Source organism: Ranitomeya imitator, chromosome 2, assembly GCF_032444005.1.
Source record: "Ranitomeya imitator isolate aRanImi1 chromosome 2, aRanImi1.pri, whole genome shotgun sequence".
Classification (NCBI taxonomy): Eukaryota; Metazoa; Chordata; class Amphibia; order Anura; family Dendrobatidae; genus Ranitomeya; species Ranitomeya imitator.
Window position 1 is genome coordinate 579824870 of NC_091283.1, and position 17985 is coordinate 579842854.

At 45.2% G+C, this 17985-nt stretch overlaps 1 protein-coding gene across 3 annotated transcripts; it reads right to left on the reverse strand.

Moving 5' to 3' along the window:
• Positions 1–4741: 4741 nt before the first annotated feature.
• ZSWIM1 (zinc finger SWIM-type containing 1) lies at positions 4742–17083 on the reverse strand. Of its 3 annotated transcripts, none has more exons than XM_069752207.1 (3): positions 16888–17068; positions 14084–14134; positions 4742–6398 (listed from the first exon to the last, which is right to left on the reverse strand). In XM_069752207.1, exons 2-3 carry the CDS (start codon positions 14084–14086, stop codon positions 4938–4940), a joined length of 1464 nt encoding a protein of 487 aa, XP_069608308.1. In that variant the 5' UTR covers positions 14087–14134; positions 16888–17068; the 3' UTR covers positions 4742–4937. The 3 variants fall into 3 exon arrangements, with proteins under 3 accessions (XP_069608308.1, XP_069608309.1, XP_069608310.1); XM_069752208.1 differs by having other exon boundaries at positions 13546–14134; XM_069752209.1 differs by lacking the exon at positions 14084–14134 and having other exon boundaries at positions 16888–17083.
• Positions 17084–17985: the final 902 nt, after the last annotated feature.

The following is a 17985-nucleotide window of genomic DNA, read 5'->3' on the forward strand; positions in this document are numbered from 1 at the left end:
CCGTACTACTTCGGAGGTTTACAAATCTGATGACTACATTTTTTGTCAATATTGGTTGGCGTCTGATTTATACTATTACAGTGTGCTCATGTTTATCAGCTATAATTGATTAATTTAGTTTTTTATATTTTATAAATAATTCTAATAAAATAATTTTATACATTGTCTTTTTTGCACATTTCTTTGGGATGATTCATTAGGTAAAAAATAACCTAGTCATGTTAGGTGTCTATGAACTTGTAATGACCTGGAGAATCATAATATCAGGTCAGTTTTAGCATTTAGTGAACCTAGCAAAAAAGCCAAAACAAAAAACAAGTGTGGGATTGCACTTTTTTTGCAATTTCACCGCACTTGGAATTTTTTTCCCGTTTTCTAGTACACGACATGCTAAAACCAATGATGTCGTTCAAAAGAACAACTCGTCCCGCAAAAAATAAGCCCTCACATGGCCAAATTGACGGAAAAATGAAAAAGTTATGGCTCTGGGAAGGAGAAGAGTGAAAAACGAACACGGAAAAACGAAAAATCCCAAGGTCATGAAGGGGTTAAGGAAAAAATATTGATGATGTCACTGTAAACTGTGATCTATATAGCTTAACAGTATAATTCTATTAGACAAAGTGCCCTAATCTGCCAGTAGCTTCTCTATCCCATGTGCCACCAGCTTGGCTTCCAGTGCGGTGCTGAACACAGTACAGTATGTCTTGTCATAGGACCAAAGCAGAGTAGTTGCTTATTTCAATAGCTAAGCCAGCCCTGGTGTCAGTATGTGACAAAGAAGGGGACTGGTTTCACCAATAAAATAAGCAGTTGTGGTGCAGCAGCAGCACTCTGTGCAGTGATGAGGCAATGACGCAGGAGAGTTCAAAGCAAAACATCTCTTTAGCCCCTTAATGACCCCAGCTTTTTTCGGTTTTGCGTTTTTATTTTTCGCTCCCATTCTTCCCAGTGCCATAACTTTATTTTTCCGTCAATATGGCCATGTGAGGGCTTATTTTTTGCGGGACGAGTTGTGGTTTTGAACGACATCATTGGTTTTAGCATGTCGTGTACTACAAAACGGGAAAAAAATCCAAGTGCAGTTGAATTGCAAAAAAAAAAAAAAATGTGCAATCCCACACTTGTTTTTTTGTTTGGCTTTTTTGCTAGGTTAACTAAATGCCAAAACTGCCATTATGATTCTCCACATCATTACAAGTTCATAGACACCAAACATGCGCCATTTTCTGATACCCATAGCGTCTCAATTTTTCGTAATCTCGGGTCGGGTGAGGGCTTATTTTTTGTGTGCCGAGCTGACGTTTTTAATGATACCATTTCAGTGCAGATACGTTGTTTTGATCGCCCATTATTGCATTTTAATGCAATGTCGCAGCGACCAAAAAAAGGCAATTCTGGCTTTTTTAACTGTTTTCTCGCTGCGCAGTTTAGTGATCAGGTTAATGCTTTTTTTTTTTTATTGATTGGGCGATTCTGAACAAGGCAATACCAAATATGTCTATGTTTGATTTTTTTTATTGATTTATTTTGAAATGGGGCAAAAGGGGGGTGATTTTAACTTTTATATATATTTTTTTCCCATATTTTTTAAAACATTTTTTTTTCTTTTGCCATGCTTCAATAGCCTCTATGGGAGGTTAGAAGCTGGCATAGCCTGATCGGCTCTGCTACATTGGAGCGATGCTCAGATCGCTCCTATGTAGCTGAATTACAGCATTGCCATGAGCACCGACCACAGGGTGGTGCTCACAGCAATCTGATATCAACAACTATGAATGACTTCAGGAGACCTCTGGTTGTCATGCCGACACATCGCTGACCCCCGATCACGTAACGTGGGTCAGCGATGCATGCATTTCTGGCCCAATGGCCGGATGCGCAAGTTAAATGCCGCTGTCAGAGTTTGACAGCAGCATTTAACTAGTTAATAGACGCGAGCGAATCGCAATTCCGCCCACGCCTACTGCGGGCACATGACAGCTGTTCAAAACAGCTGACATGTCCCGGCTTTGATGAGGGCTCACCGCCGAAGCCTGCATCAAAGTGGGGGTTCTGTCCTCGGACAGACTAGTCCGTCCGATGTTATGATCAGGTAATTCAAAACCACAATGGACCTTGAAGTTCAGAGCACACAAAGTGACCTGACAATTACCAAAAACATAGGACGAGCTCTGAGACGTGGGAACTCTGCTGACCGCAATCCCTAATCCTATCACACCACACTAGAGGTAGCCGTGGATTGCGCCTAACGCTCCCTATGCAACTCGGCACAGCCTGAGAAACTAACTAGCCCTGAAGATAGAAAAATAAGCCTACCTTGCCTCAGAGAAATTCCCCAAAGGAAAAGGCAGCCCCCCACATATAATGACTGTGAGTAAAGATGAAAATACAAACACAGCGATGAAATAGATTTAGCAAAGTGAGGCCCGACTTACTGAATAGACCGAGGATAGGAAAGATAGCTTTGCGGTCAACACAAAAACCTACAAAAAACCACGCAGAGGGGCAAAAAGACCCTCCGCACCGACTAACGGTACGGAGGTGCTCCCTCTGCGTCTCAGAGCTTCCAGCAAGCAAGAAAAACCAATATAGCAAGCTGGACAGAAAATATAGCAAACAAAAGTAACACAAGCAGAACTTAGCTTATGCAGGATAGACAGGCCACAAGAACGATCCAGGAGGAAGCAAGACCAATACTAGAACATTGACTGGAGGCCAGGATCAAAGCACCAGGTGGAGTTAAATAGAGCAGCACCTAACGACTTAACCTCATCACCTGAGGAAGGAAACTCAGAAGCCGCAGTACCACTCTCATCCACCAAAGGAAGCTCATAGACAGAACCAGCCGAAGTACCACTCACGACCACAGGAGGGAGCTTGGCCACAGAATTCACAACAGTCCGAGGACAGAAAGGGGTTATATGTTCAACTAAAAAAAACAAACAAAAAAAAAACAGCACACGATATCCTCCGGATCACAGCTGGGAACCATATCTTCTGGATTACAGTCACTAAACACATCAGTCCACCTTTGACCTGTTACCGTGGATGACTGCAGCGCCGTGTTAATGTCTCTTTACTCACAGCAATACACAGTACATGATATCCTCTGGATCGCAGCTGGGAACCTCCAGTTTACAGTAACACGCCAGTCCACCTCCTGAGACCAGTTGCCATCGGCGACTGCACCGATGTGGGTGCCAGACTTTTCAGCTGCCTTGTCCATTTGGCTCTGCTGGCCTGTGTTGCCTCACACAGCATGGAGCTCTGCAGAGCCTCCTGCTCTGTACTCCTGCCAACACCAGACTGACACTGACTCTGAACCTGACACTCAAACCCTATACTGCAGGGTTTTTAACTAAAATAACCATGAAGAATCGGAGTTAATGTCCATAAATATTTATCAAATTTTTATTAGTTATCAACCACAAAATACTAATATTGGTACATCAAGTTTAAACACTACATATAAACATAAAACAACAGTAAGAGGGATAGTGGTAGCAAAAAGATGGAAAGACACTGCGTGGATATACCCAATGCCAAAAAATCCTTTCCTAAAGTGCTTAGTGCAAATCAAACCTGGGCTAGGATCAAGGCACTATAAGGTGTCCGAAATAAATCATAACGATTGTTTTTTCAAATACCCTGAGCCATGCGCAAAGGCTCAGGGGGCCTCTAGTAAGAATATATTCATACATACAAATGCGCCCAGATGCTGGCAGTTAGGATGCTCCACGCAGTGGCCCCAACGCGCGTTTCGCGTCAGCTTCGTCAGGGGGCTGCCGCGATGAAAACTAAATCTCCGAACACTAACAAATACTCTGAGGTCACCCGAGCGTGCTGGGGAAAACCCGAGCAACAAGCACACTCGCTCATCACTACTCAATACGCCTCCGTGCATATCCTAGGGGGGGGGGGGAGGTGGACATACAGTGACCCTCACAAGTACCACCAGTCACTACCTCACACAGTTAATTGTCCCTCCAGCAAACATTGCTCCTTCACGGTCCTTTGCCACACATGGGAGTGGGAGCCGAGCTGCTAGGACCTGGATTGATATGGTTATTGGGTGATGGCGGCACCTGGCCCAAGAGAACTGTTAGTACGTTATAGAACTTGCTATGTAAACTGTACCTACTTCTTTCAACTACCTTTGCTTGCCAGGGATACGCTGCTGACCTGTTCTAATGCATCGGACAGGTGGACAATACCTGCCACACGCTCGTCCTGGTGTCCTTGGCCCCGGCTCGGCGCCTGATGTGGAAGTGAATGGACTCAAGGTACCCCTTTAAAGGGGTTGTCTCAAGTTCCTAGAATCTGCGCTATTGCCTCCCAACTTCCTGCTTGCAGAGGAGTTGTGCATTCTTGAAGGTTGAGAGTTATGGCTGATGGCATTGCTGAAGAACAAGGGCTCTGAACCTGATCACACTGCTGCCTGTGAAAAACGGACAGCACTTGGGCTAATGTTATTCAATAGGGAGATGGAGATGAACGTCTTTTTATTTTTTTTATTTTATCAGTGACCGAATCTGCATGTGAAAAAAAATATATCACAGCTCGCCTCGCATAAGTCTCTTTCTTATGCATGGTCAATCTCATCCATTCAAATCTATGAGTGTGCATAAAAAAGGTCCCATATGGAACTTTTTACAAATACACTGCAATTCTTTATCAGAACCTGTAAATGGTTACTACTGCTGTAAAACGTAAAAAAAAAAAACGCATACAAATTACATTGAAGAAAACAAGGACAATATTTTTATATGTTCATGTGAACCAGGCCTTAAAGAAATAATTTGCAACAGGTCAATTTGCCCATTTACACACAGCACTAAGGATGCAATCAGTTACTTTAGCAAATGTTGTAATCGTTAATTGCAAATGTACGGCAGGAGTACGCTGGAGTCTTGGCGTAATTCGCAGGCTCCATTCTAAAGCTTGACTTCTTCGTAGGGCCCGATCCATGTATCTGCCAGTTCTCTTAGAGTATTATAGCGGTGCTGAAAAACCTCATCACTACATTCTGCCAATAGCGCCGTTATCTGGCTCGTCATGGATTTAGCAAGTAGGTGTTTTTCAGAGACTTTTCTCCCTTGGGCCTCCATGATTTCCAGGGTTTCTGGTGTTACAGGGAGCATTGGTGTGGGTCCATCATCAGCCTGCCTCTGCCAGGCTGTGTGAAGCATATCTGACTGTAGAGTCTTCTTACTGGCATTGAGCACTGCCAGGATGTGGCGGCAGGGAAGCTTTGTGCATTGGTAAAAGCTGCAGGTACAGGTCTTACATATCTCACCACTAATTTCATTTGGCTTCTCAAGAATCTGAACACACACTTGATCTTCGCTGGCACCTACAAGTTCTATTGATTTCTCGGCAACATCAAGTTCATGCTCAGAGAGTCTGAAGGCTGCAGGGTTACAGATGTTGTCTAGTGATTCAGACATGGAAGCTACAGCTTCAGCCTCCATCTTAGGTTCCTCAAATGACCCTTCACATATCTCACTTTTGCATTTTAATATTGCCAATTCTTCTGGACTGCAGTCTCGAGCCTCCGGCTTGCTTTTTTCTGCAGCCTGCATCCAAAATAGAACAAAACTATTCATAGTCCTTATCAAAGAAGGTGATATTTTGAACACTGCACTCAACCCTTGGCTCAATGCTTCCATCATTTCAACATACTGCAAACAATCTTTCCAGCTTCTCCAGCGGTGCAGAGCCCAGATCCTATCTGTTAGAAGCCAGTCAGCTTTTATCTGTGTGAACGTACTGGGAGTTGCAAACTTTTGCAGAATCTTGTACATACCCTTTAAATTTCTGTCTGTGGCTGAACACATTGTATTCTTCAGCGCGTTCAGTAGAATGTTCTCCGCCTTGTGTGGCAAATCAAGCTCACGGATACGTTGCTGAATGTAAGTGTAGACATGGGAGGCGGAAAGAACCACTTCGGCTGATGGAAATGCCTCATGGATAGCATTAACATCTGTGAAATCGGGATCCACCAAAAATACTTGAATTGAAGTCCAATGGGGGTTAAGTTCTTTAAAAATGTGAAACATTCGTGCAAGTCCCTTTGAAGTCTCATCAGCTGGTATCGCTACATGGACCATTCTTGTCATTTCATATGGGGCACCAACACGAGGCCCATCTGCCAAAAAAGTGTAGAGCGCTCTTTGGTCAGCATTGTGACAGCGGATCACCAGCAGAACTTCAGGGAATTTGCTGAATACTTCGTCCATCGTGCTGGTCTGGAGACTGACATAGTCCACACTGAATGTTTTACTGACTTGACAGATAACTTTTGCTTTGGGGTCTTCACTCAGAAGCTTTTGCAAAAATTCAGGATTCATTTTTGCAGCACCACAATAAGCTCCGGCTTCTAGTCCTTGAATGTACTAGAAGGAAAAAAAAAAAATATGCTGAAGAGGTCAAAAAGAAACCAAAATGTACTAAAAGTATCTTCTGGACTGTACTCGTTACTGCATACAGCAGTATGCAATGTCACATCGCATGACTATAGCAGTTAATTAAAGGGGTTGTCCTGCCCTAGGGTACAAGTCTGCAGTCACTGACTGTAGACTTGTGAATCTTCCCATGATGAGCGCTGTGCGGATTCTCTGGTGCCACCGCTGGGAGCAGACAGTTATATGATTGCAAGTATGTGGTTTGCACACATGCAGTAAAATGACCGCCCGCACCCGACGCCAGAGAATCCTCAGTGTGCAGCGTAAGGAGTGACTGCAGACTAGTACCCTTAAAGGGAACCTGTCACCCCCAAAATCGAGGGTGAGCTAAGCCCACCAGCATCAGGGGCTTATCTACAGCATTCTGGAATGCTGTAGATAAGCCCCCGATGTATCCTAAAAGATAAGCAAAAGAGGTTATATTATACTCACCCAAGGGCATTCCCCCTGCTGGTCCGGTCCAATGGGTGTCGCGGTCCGGTCCGGCGCCTCCCATCTTCATCAGATGACGTCCTCTTCTGGTCTTCACGCTGCGGCTCCGGCACAGGCGTACTTTGTCTGTGCTGTTGAGGGCAAAGCAAAGTACTGCAGTGCGCAGGCCTCTCTGACCTTTCCAGGCGCCTGCGCACTGCAGTACTTTGCTCTACCCTCATCAGGGCAGACAAAGTATGCCTGAGCCGGAGCGTGAAGACCAGAAGAGGACGTCATCCTATGAAGATGGGAGGCCCGGGACCGCGACGCCCACCGGATCGGACCGCCCGTGTGAGTATAATATAACCTCTTTTTCTTCTCTTTCAGGTGATATCGGGGGCTTATCTACAGCATTACAGAATGCTGTAGATAAGCCCCTGATGCCGGTGGGCTTAGCGCACCCTCGATTTTGGGGGTGACAGGTTCCCTTTAAGACTTAACAACCCCTTGAAGGCCCATTTACATTGATTTTACTTTCATCTATGATGACATCATGTGGCATGCGATGTTTATGGCAGTAGGCAATCCCTAATGACAGCAAGGACCTAGAACCAGTTGGTCTTTATGCATGTATTCCCAATAATGAAAAAAACTCGAGTTTCCCCATTCTCGCAACACCTTCCCGTTATTAAATCTATACATGAGCCATTTATTGTCCTAGTAATCAGGATCACAATCAGCAGGGGGGAGGACAGATTGAATACCAGGAGAAACAATGCTTTAGCCCTTTAAAACACTGATTATTGCATAGTAAAAAACCTAAACCAATTCATATGGGTATATATGTGGACAATCCCCCTTACACAATAAATCTCATATTGAGTAAAGGGGATAATGTCCTAAAGCAGCAATAATGGCATGGTAAATAAAAAAATTTTTATTTGAGTTAAGTGGCTGTGGTGCTTACAAATATTGGAGGAGACACTGTGCACCCCAAAGGACACAGACCCACAGAAAGCAATGAGTGCAAAAACACATCAGTTTCCCAAATGTACACCATAATGTCTTGGTATCATGGCACGAGCATGGATGTTAGTTTGCTTTTTTAATGTACCGTATATACGCGAGTATAAGCCGACCCGAGTATAAGCCGACCCCCCTAATTTTGCCACAAAAAAACTTCGAAAACTTAATGGCTCGAGTATAAGCCTAGGGTGGAAAAAGCAGCAGCTACTGGTAAATTTCAAAAATAAAAATACTGCATTTTTCGGACTATAACATGCACTTTTTCCCCCCAAAAAAATGTGAGGAAAATGGGGGTGCGTCTTATAGTCGTAATGCAGGCTTACCGGCAGTGGTGCGGCGGCGGCAGAGTTGCGGGGATGATGAGCGGTATGGCGTGAACAGGGTCCCTTTCACAGGTGAGTTAATGCAGTGGCCCGGTATCCAATGTGAGCAGCAGAGCCAAGTTAATCACCGGCTTCTCGGTGGCGGCGGCCATCTTCCTGAGGCCGCGCGTGCGCAGATGGAGTGCTCTGCTTCCCGGGGCTTCAGGAAAATGGCCACGGGAGGCCGCGCGTGCGCAGATGGAGATCGCGGCGGCCATTTTCCTGAAGCAGAGTTCGCAGATTTAGATCTCGCTAATAGGTGCAGAAAATCTGCAACATCAAATACTGCAGGGTATATTCACATGTTGCGTTTTATGACTGTTTTCCCACCTAAGAAGCCTATCAAAATAAAGCCAAAGAAAAATACCCCAAAAAGCACCATTGTAAAACAACTCCACAATATTAGTAGTGTAATTAAAATGGTTGTCCAGAGTCGGAAGAAAATTCTGCAGTCTGCCAAATCATGACAGCAAATGAGGCTGGACAAGCCCTTTAATTTTTGTGGATAGATTTTCCCCACTGTTCAGAAATGTTTTAGGACCTGTCAGACATGAATTCATCCCATATTAACAGCTTCCTGACCGCCAACTGTAGATGAACGGCGGCACTTGCTGGACTCTGCAGCGCCAACGCTTGCTAACCCATTGTTATCTTCTAGATGCTACGATCAATAGCGATGGCAGCATTTAGAAGATTGTGAGAGGACTGCTCTTACCTCTCGGCCACAACCCTGACGTGATCACCGGAGAACCGAGGGTCGTCACGGCAGCCGGAGGTCACATGATTGCCTCGGGGTCAGACTACAGCAAGACTGTTTGACCCAGCCAATCGCTAGAACTGTCACATTAGTTAACCCCTACAATGAACACCGCAAAAAAAGTAGCAAAACACTATGCTTTTTAACCCCTTTCTGACATATGACATACTATCCCGTCGAGGTGGGGTGGGCCCGTATGACCACCGACGGGATAGTACGTCATAGCGATCGCAGCCTATCACAGCTGACATCCGGCGCTATGTGCCAGGAGCGGTCACGGACCGCTCCCGGCACATTAACCCCCGGCACACCGCGATTAAACATGATCGCCATGTGCTGGCGGTATAGGGAAGCATCGCGCAGAGAGGGGGCTCCCTGCGGGCTTCCCTGAGACCCCCGGAGCAACGCGATGTGATCGCGTTGCTGCGAGGGTCTCTTACCTCCTCCTTGCAGGCCCGGATCCAAAATGGCCGCAGCATCCAGGTCCTGCAGGGAGGGAGGTGGCTTCACAGCGCCTGCTCAGAGCAGGCACTGTGAAGCCTGGAGCTGTGCATGTTAGATCGCTGATCAGCGATCTTACACTATAACATGATGCCCCCCCTGGGGCAATGTTATAGTGTAAAAAAAAAAATTCACATGTGTAAAAAAAATTTTTTTTAAAAAAAGCCCCCCAAAATTCCCCCCCCCCCCCAAAAAAAAAATAAAATATTGTTCCTATAAATACATTTCTTTATCTAAATTAAAAAAAAAAAAAAAACAATAAAAGTACACATATTTGGTATCGCCACATCCGTAACGACCCCACCTATAAAATTGTCCCACTAGTTAACCCCTTCAGTGAATGCGGTAAAAAAAAAAAAAAAGAGGCAAAAAACAACGCTTTATTATCATACAAAACAAAAAGCGGAATAACACGCGATCAAAAAGACGGAAATAATTAACCATGGTACCGCTGAAAACGTCATCTTGTCCCGCAAAAAACGAGCGCCACACAGCATCATCAGCAAAAAAATAAAGTTATAGTCCTCAGAATAAAACGATGCAAAAATAATTATTTTTTCTATAAAATAGTTTTTATTGTATAAAAGCGCCAAAACATAAAAAAATGATATAAATGAGATATCTCTGTAATCGTACTGACCCGAAGAATGAAACTGCTTTATCCATTTTACCAAACGCGGAACGGTATAAACGCCTCCCCCAAAAGAAATTCATGAATAGCTGGTTTTTGGTCATTATGCCTCACAAAAATCAGAATAAAAAGTGATAAAAAATTGTCACGTTCCCCGAAATGTTACCAATAAACACGTCAACTCGTCCCGCAAAAAACAAGACCTCACATGACTCTGTGGACCAAAATATGGAAAAATTATAGCTCTCAAAATGTGGCAACGCAAAAAATATTATTTGCAATAAAAAGCGTCTTTCAGTGTGTGACGGCTGCCAATCATAAAAATCCGCTAAAAAACCCGCTATAAAAGTAAATCAAACCCCCTTTCATCACCCCCTTAGTTAGGGAAAAATTAAAATTTTTAAAAAAATGTATTTATTTCCCTTTTCCCATTAGTTTTAGGGCTAGGGTTAGGGTTAAGGCTACAGTTAGGGTTGGGGCTAAAGTTAGGGTTGGGGCTAAAGTTAGGGTTTGGATTACATTTACAGTTGGGAATAGGGTTGGGATTAGGGTTAGGGGTGTGTCAGGGTTAGGGGTGTGTTTAGGATTACCGTTGACATTAGGGTTAGGGGTGTGTTTGGATTAGGGTTTCAGTTATAATTGGGGGGGTTTCCACTGTTTAGGCACATCAGGGGCTCTCCAAACGCGACATGGCGTCCGATCTCAATACCAGCTAATTCTGCGTTGAAAAAGTAAAACAGTGCTCCTTCCCTTCCGAGCTCTCCCGTGTGCTCAAAAAGGGGTTTACCCCAACATATGGGGTATCAGCGTACTCCGGACACATTGGACAACAACTTTTTGGGTCCAATTTCTCCTGTTACCCTTGAGAAAATACAAAATTGGGGGCTAAAAAATAATTTTTGTGGAAAAAAAAGATTTTTTATTTTCACGGCTCTGTGTTATAAACTGTAGTGAAACACTTGGTGGGTCAAAGTGCTCACCACACATCTAGATAAATTCCTTAGGGGGTCTAGTTTCCAAAATGGTCTCACTTGTGGGGGGTTTCAATGTTTAGGCACATCAGGGGCTCTCCAAACGCAACATGGCATCCCATCTCAATTCCTGTCAATTTTGCATTGAAAAGTCAAATGGCGCTCCTTTGCTTCCGAGCTCTGCCATGGGTTTACCCCCACATGTGGGGTATCGGCGTACTCAGGACAAATTGTACAACAACCTTTGGGGTCCATTTTCTCCTGTTACCCTTGGTAAAATAAAACAAATTGGAGCTGAATTAAATTTTTTGTGAAAAAAAGTTAAATGTTCATTTTTATTTAAACATTCTAAAAATTCCTGAGAAACACCTGAAGGGTTAATAAACTTCTTGAATGTGGTTTTGAGCACCTTGAGGGGTGCAGTTTTTAGAATGATGCCACACTTGGTTATTTTTTTTATCATGTAGACCTCTCAAAATGACTTCAAATGAGATGTGGTCCCTAAAAAAAAATGGTGTTGTAAAAATGAGAAATTGCTGGTCAACTTTTAACCCTTATAACTCCCTAAGCCTAGTTTCACACTAGCGTTTTCGCCTACATCTGCATGCGGCCCAGCTGGTCGCCGCACATCAGGCAAAACGACGCATGCGGCACCATCCGCATACAGCCGCACGACCTGCGTACCTAATCTTAAGTATAGGTACGCAGGTCGCATGCGGGCCACATGCAGATGTAGGCGGAGCTAGCAGCGGAGGTGCGGCCGAGGGCGGGGCTTCACAGAGGAAGTCCGCAGCCCGCCGCACATCAGGGAAACGCTAGTGTGAAACTAGCCTAACAAACAAAAAATTTTGATTCCAAAATTGTGCTGATGTAAAGTAAACATGTGGGAAATGTTACTTATTAAGTATTTTGTGTGACATATTTCAGTGATTTAATTGCATAAAAATTCAAAGTTGGAAAATTGCGAAATTTTAAAAATTTTCACCAAATTTGTTTTTTTTTTTCATAAATAAACAGGTAATATCAAAGAAATTTTACCACTATCATGAAGTACAATATGTCACGAGAAAACAATGTCAGAATCACTGGGATCCGTTGAAGCGTTCCAGAGTTATAACCTCATAAACGGTCAGTGGTCAGAATTGTAAAAATTGGCCCGGTCATTAACGTGCAAACCACCCTTGGGGGTAAAGGGGTTAATCATACCGCCGATCCAAAACTTGTTAAAAAGATAAAAAGCGCCATTTTTTGATACCGTAGCATCTCCACCTTTCGTGATCTTGGGTGGGGTGAGGGCTTATTATTTGCCACGGGGGGAAGGGGGGGGTTGAAGCCACCCCCCCTGGGCCAAACTACCACTCCCCCTGTCCCTGCAGATCGGGTGAAATGGGAGTTAACCCTTTCACCCGATCTGCAGAGACGCGATCTTTCCATGACGCCACATAGGCGTCATGGGTCGGATTGGCACCGACTTTCATGACGCCTACGTGGCGTCATGGGTCGGGAAGGGGTTAAAAACATTTTTTTTTTGGCATGCTTCAATAGTCTCCATGGAAGACTAGAAGCTGCAATAGTCCAATCGGCTCTGCTACATACAGATCGCCTCTATATAGACTTACTCACTTGCTATGAGCACCGACCACTGGGCGGCGCTCACAGCAAGCCGGCAGTCACAACCATAGAGGTCTCCAAGAGATCTCTGGTTGTCATGTCAACCAACCGGTGACCCACGATCACGTGATGGGGTCACCGGTGGGCAGATTTCCGGGCTAATGGACGTAAACGCTCGTTAAATACCGCTATCAAGAGTTTTGCAGCGACATTTAACGGGTTAATAGTTGCGAGTGGATCGTGATTCAACCCAAGGCTGTTCCAGGCACAAGTCAGCTGTTCAAAACAGCTGACATATACTGAGAAAGATGTGGGCTCACTGCTGGAGCCCACATCAAATGGGAATGGGGGACACGACATGCTTAGTACTAGTACAGTGCATGTCGTGAAGGGTAGTACAGCGCATGTCGTGACGGGTTTAAAAAGTGTCAAAACATTAAAAAAAAAACTATATAAATTTGGTATCACTGTAATCGTACTGACCTGAAAAACAAAACTGACTGATCAAGATTACCACATGCAATTCCACAGTTGCTGTTTTTTGTTCATTCTGCCTCCCAAAAATCGGAATTGAAAACAATAAAAGAAAAAAAAAAAAAAAGTCATGTGACCGAAAACGGTACCAATAAAAACATCAACTCGTCCCGCTAAAAAGAAGCTATCACATGTAAGTCAGCAGAAATGTACAAAAATTATAGTTCTCAAAATATGGGGATGCAAAAACTTTTTTGTTGTGTAAAGTGTCTTTTAGAGTGTGACAGCAGCCGAACAATCTATATAAATCTAGTATTGCTGTAATTGCACTGACCTGAAGAATAAAGTCGCCTAATCACTTATTCCGCACGAGGAACAGCGGAAAAAATAAAATCAATTCTTCACTTGCTGTTGATTTATTTTTCATTCACCATCCCAAGTATCGCAGTAAGGCTCCTCGGTGCACATTTATCCTGCACTCTACACTGAGCACTTACACCGGTATTTCGGTGTAAATCTCTGAAATACGAGAATGAGACGGAACCCCCAGAAGAAGATTCCCTACAATGAGGCAGATGGGGCGCTGTGGACGTCGTCTGATCTGTGATCCGGCGGTGTCTGTCATTTTAGGCATGAATAGAAGTGAAATCGGCCACAGTTTTGTGCACTTTTAAGAAGGACAAGCGCTGAACAGAGGCCAGATGGAGTCCAGAGTAACTCTGCTGCCTCATTATAGTGAACGGATCCATCGGGGGTTTTCATCTGAATCACCTCAATCAGAGATTTTGATGGAAGTGCTCAACATAGAGTGCACCTAATTTATGGGTGTGTATCTCCAGAAACATGAGCTGGGCATAATGTACGGGCATTACCATGGAAGATTTGCAATTTTCAGTCTGCCAAAATCGACTGCTGCTTTTTTTCTGGAAAAAAAAAACAATGGAGTCAAAATAGTTACTGCACCTGTAGCTAAATTCCCAGAGGGGTGCAATTTCCAAATTGGGGTCACTTGAGGGGGGGATTCTGCTCTTCTGGCATTTAGAGGCTCTGTATTTGGAGTCGGCAAACTATTCTACAATAATTTGTTCTCCTAGAGTCAAATAGCGCTCCGTCCCTCCCGAGTCTCGCTGTGTGGCTAAGCAGTACTGTACAGCCACATATGGGGTATTTCTACATTTAGCAGAAATTGTGGGACACATTTTGATGCCATTTTTACTCATTTCTTAGTATCAAAATGTAATGTCTGGGGGTAAAATTATTTTTTCTTCATTGCCCAATGGTATAAAATTCTGTGAAGCCCCTGTGCGTTCAAGGCAGGGCTGAGGAGTCAAGCCAATTTTGGTGGCGTCGGAGATTTGGCTTACCGACAGCCCTGGTTCAAGATGCTCAAAACAACTCTCGATAAATTCGTTGAGGTGTTTAATTTCCAAACTAGTGTAACTTGTGAGGGGTTTCCACCATTTAGGTACATCAGGGGCTCTCCAAATGCGACATATCGTCTGCTATCTATTCCAGCCAATTTTGCATTCAAGAAGTCAAACGGTGCTAATCAGAGCCATGCTGTGCGCCCAAACAGATGTTTTCCCCCACATATGGGGCATTGGCATGCATTAGTAAGAAGAAATTGCACAACAGATTGTATGGTTACCGTATATACTAGAGTATAAGCCGAGATTTTCAGCCCATTTTTTAGGCTGAAAGTGCCACTCTCCGCTTATACTTGAGTCATTGTCCCAGGGAGGTCGGCGGGGGAGGGGGAGCGGCGGCTGTGATATACTCACCTGCTCCTGGTGCGGTCCCTGCATCTCCGATGGTCTCCGGGTGCTGACAGCTTCTTCCAGCTTTGAGCGGTCACATGGTACCGCTCATTACAGTAATGAATATGGACGAGACTCCACTCATAGGGGTGGAGTTGCATATTCATTACTGTAATGACAGTTATCGGTGACCGCTCAACACTGGAAGAAGCTGTCAGAAACCGGAGAAAACCATCAGGGAAGCTGCCAGGGACCGCGCCGGGAGCAGGTGAGTATAATGGGGAGGGTAAGCAGCATTGCGCGATATTCACCTGTCCTCGTTCCACCGCCGGGCGCCGCTCTGTCTTCCGCGTCCTCTGCTGTGAAGCTCAGGTCAGAGGGCGCGATGACGTGGTTAGTCCGCACCCTCTGCCTGAACAGTCACTGCAGAGAGCCGGAAGATGGAGCGGTGCGCAGTGGTGGAACGAAGACAGGTGAATATTGCAAGTGCCGGGGGCCTGAGCGACAAGAGGTAAGTATGTCTCTTTTTTTTTTTAAATCGCAGTAACAGCATATGGGGCAAATATCTCCATGGAGCATCTTATGGGGCCATTATTAACCTTTGTGCAGCATTATATTGGGCATATTTTAATATGGAGCATCTTATGGGGCCATCATGAACTTTATGGAGTATCTCAGGGGGCTCCCGATTCAATATGGATATTCGAAAACACTTACCCTACTGATGTCTCAATCAATTTTACTTTTATTGGATCTATTTTTTATTTTTGACATTTACCGGTAGCTGCTGCATTTTCCACCCTAGGCTTATATTCGAGTCATGAGTCATTAAGTTTTCCCAGTTTTTTGTGGAAAAATTAGGGGGGGGTCGGCTTATACTCAAGTATACATGGTAATTTTCTCCTGTTGCCTTTGTGAAAACGAAAAATTTGGGGCTAAATGAACATTATTTGTGGGAAAAATTAAAATGTTTATTTTTTTCCTTTCACATAGCTTCTGAAGAAAAAAAAAATGGTTTTTATAAATTTTGTAGGAAAAATGAGAAATCACTGGTCAACTTTTAACCCTTAAAGGAAACCTGTCACCTGAATTTGGCGGGTCCTTTTTTGGGTCATATGGGCTATGTTTTCGGGTCTTTTTTTAACCCCTTTTTTCCTGCTGGCCGCGAAATTGACTTGCTGTTGATTCGCTTTCCTCCCTAGTCAACGCGTGCCCAAAGCAATCTTGCCTTGCGCACGCGCAGTATGCTTTGCCCAAAACCAATAGTGCGCATGCGCCAGCGCACTATGTCCCGGAACACAGCAAAACACTTCCGGGACATAGTGCGCATGCGCCGGCGCACTAATGGTTTTCAGCTTTGCCCGCAGTTGGGCAAAGCATACTGCGCGTGCGCAAGTCAAGATTGCTTTGCGCACGCGTTAACTAGGGAGGAAAGCGAATCAACAGCAAGTCAATTTCACAACCAGCGTGTGGCCAGCGGGAAAAAAAGGGGTTAATAAAAGACCCGAAAACACTGCCCATATGACCCCAAAAAAGGACCCGCTAAATTCAGGTGACAGGTTCCCTTTAACTTCCTAACAAAAAAAAAATGTTTAAAAAAATTGTGCTGATGTAGATATGTGGGAAATGTTATTTAACTACTAAATCTCTCTGATTTAAGGGCATGAAAAGTTTAAAAATTGCAAAGTTGTCACAAAAGTTTCACAGAAAAAAGAAAAAAATATTTTTACCACTAGAACGAAGTAGAAAACCGTCTGAGAATCAGTGGGATCCGTTGGAGCGATCCACAGTGATTACCTCATAAAGTGACAGTGGTCAGAATTGGAGAATTTGGCCGGGTCAGGAAGGTGAAAACAGGCTCTGGCTCGAAAGGGTTAAAAGGGGAGGGCCAAGAATCGTAGTAAAGTAGACAGCCATACCTGCCGGCTCCCAGCACCGCTGCCTCCAGTCTGCAGTGATGACGTGCTGTATGCGCGCGCCTGACGGCGGTCACCAAACCCCGGCCTGAGCGATGGAGCGTGCCGGGACCGCGCAGCATCACAGCGGCCCGGGAGCAGTCATAGCAGAGGCTACAATGCATGCAGGGATCCTGCCCGGTATGACGTCATTTCCCCCACGTGTTGTGGGCGTGTTCTGGTGACCTCAGCGCGCCATTAATCGTAGCCCAAAGCTGTGACGCTCCGACTCCATCTCTAGGGCTCGTTTCTGGCTGCACCAATGAGACGTTGCAGATGAAAAGGGGCGGAGTGTGGTGTCCTGCCTGAAAGAGTGGAAAGACTTGTGGGGGTGGGGTGCATGCTCAACACAGTGCTCGCACATCTCCACAGCCCAGGACACTGTAACCCCCCCTACTGGACAGGATGGACTGAGCCAAAGGACCTTTCCTGATGTCATACCTGTGATCAGTCACCTTTGTGGGAGGAGGCAGACTGACTTTAGGCTGTGCTGTGTGCTCAGTGTGCTGTGTGCTCAGTGTGCTGTGCGCTCAGTGTGCTCAGTATGCCGTGCTGTGTGCTCAGTGTGCCGTGCTGTGTGCTGTGTGCTCAGTGTGCCGTGCTGTGTGCTGTGTGCTCAGTGTGCCGTGCTGTGTGCTCAGTGTGCCGTGCTGTGTGCTCAGTGTGCCGTGCTGTGTGCTCAGTGTGCCGTGCTGTGCTGTGTGCTCAGTGTGCCGTGCTGTGTGCTCAGTGTGCCGTGCTGTGTGCTCAGTGTGCCGTGCTGTGTGCTCAGTGTGCCGTGCTGTGCTGTGTGCTCAGTGTGCCGTGCTGTGTGCTCAGTATGCCGTGCTGTGTGCTCAGTATGCCGTGCTGTGTGCTCAGTGTGCTGTGTGCTCAGTATGCCGTGCTGTGTGCTCAGTGTGCCGTGCTGTGTGCTCAGTATGCCGTGCTGTGTGCTCAGTATGCCGTGCTGTGTGCTCAGTATGCCGTGCTGTGTGCTCAGTATGCCGTGCTGTGTGCTCAGTATGCCGTGCTGTGTGCTCAGTGTGCCGTGCTGTGTGCTCAGTGTGCCGTGCTGTGTGC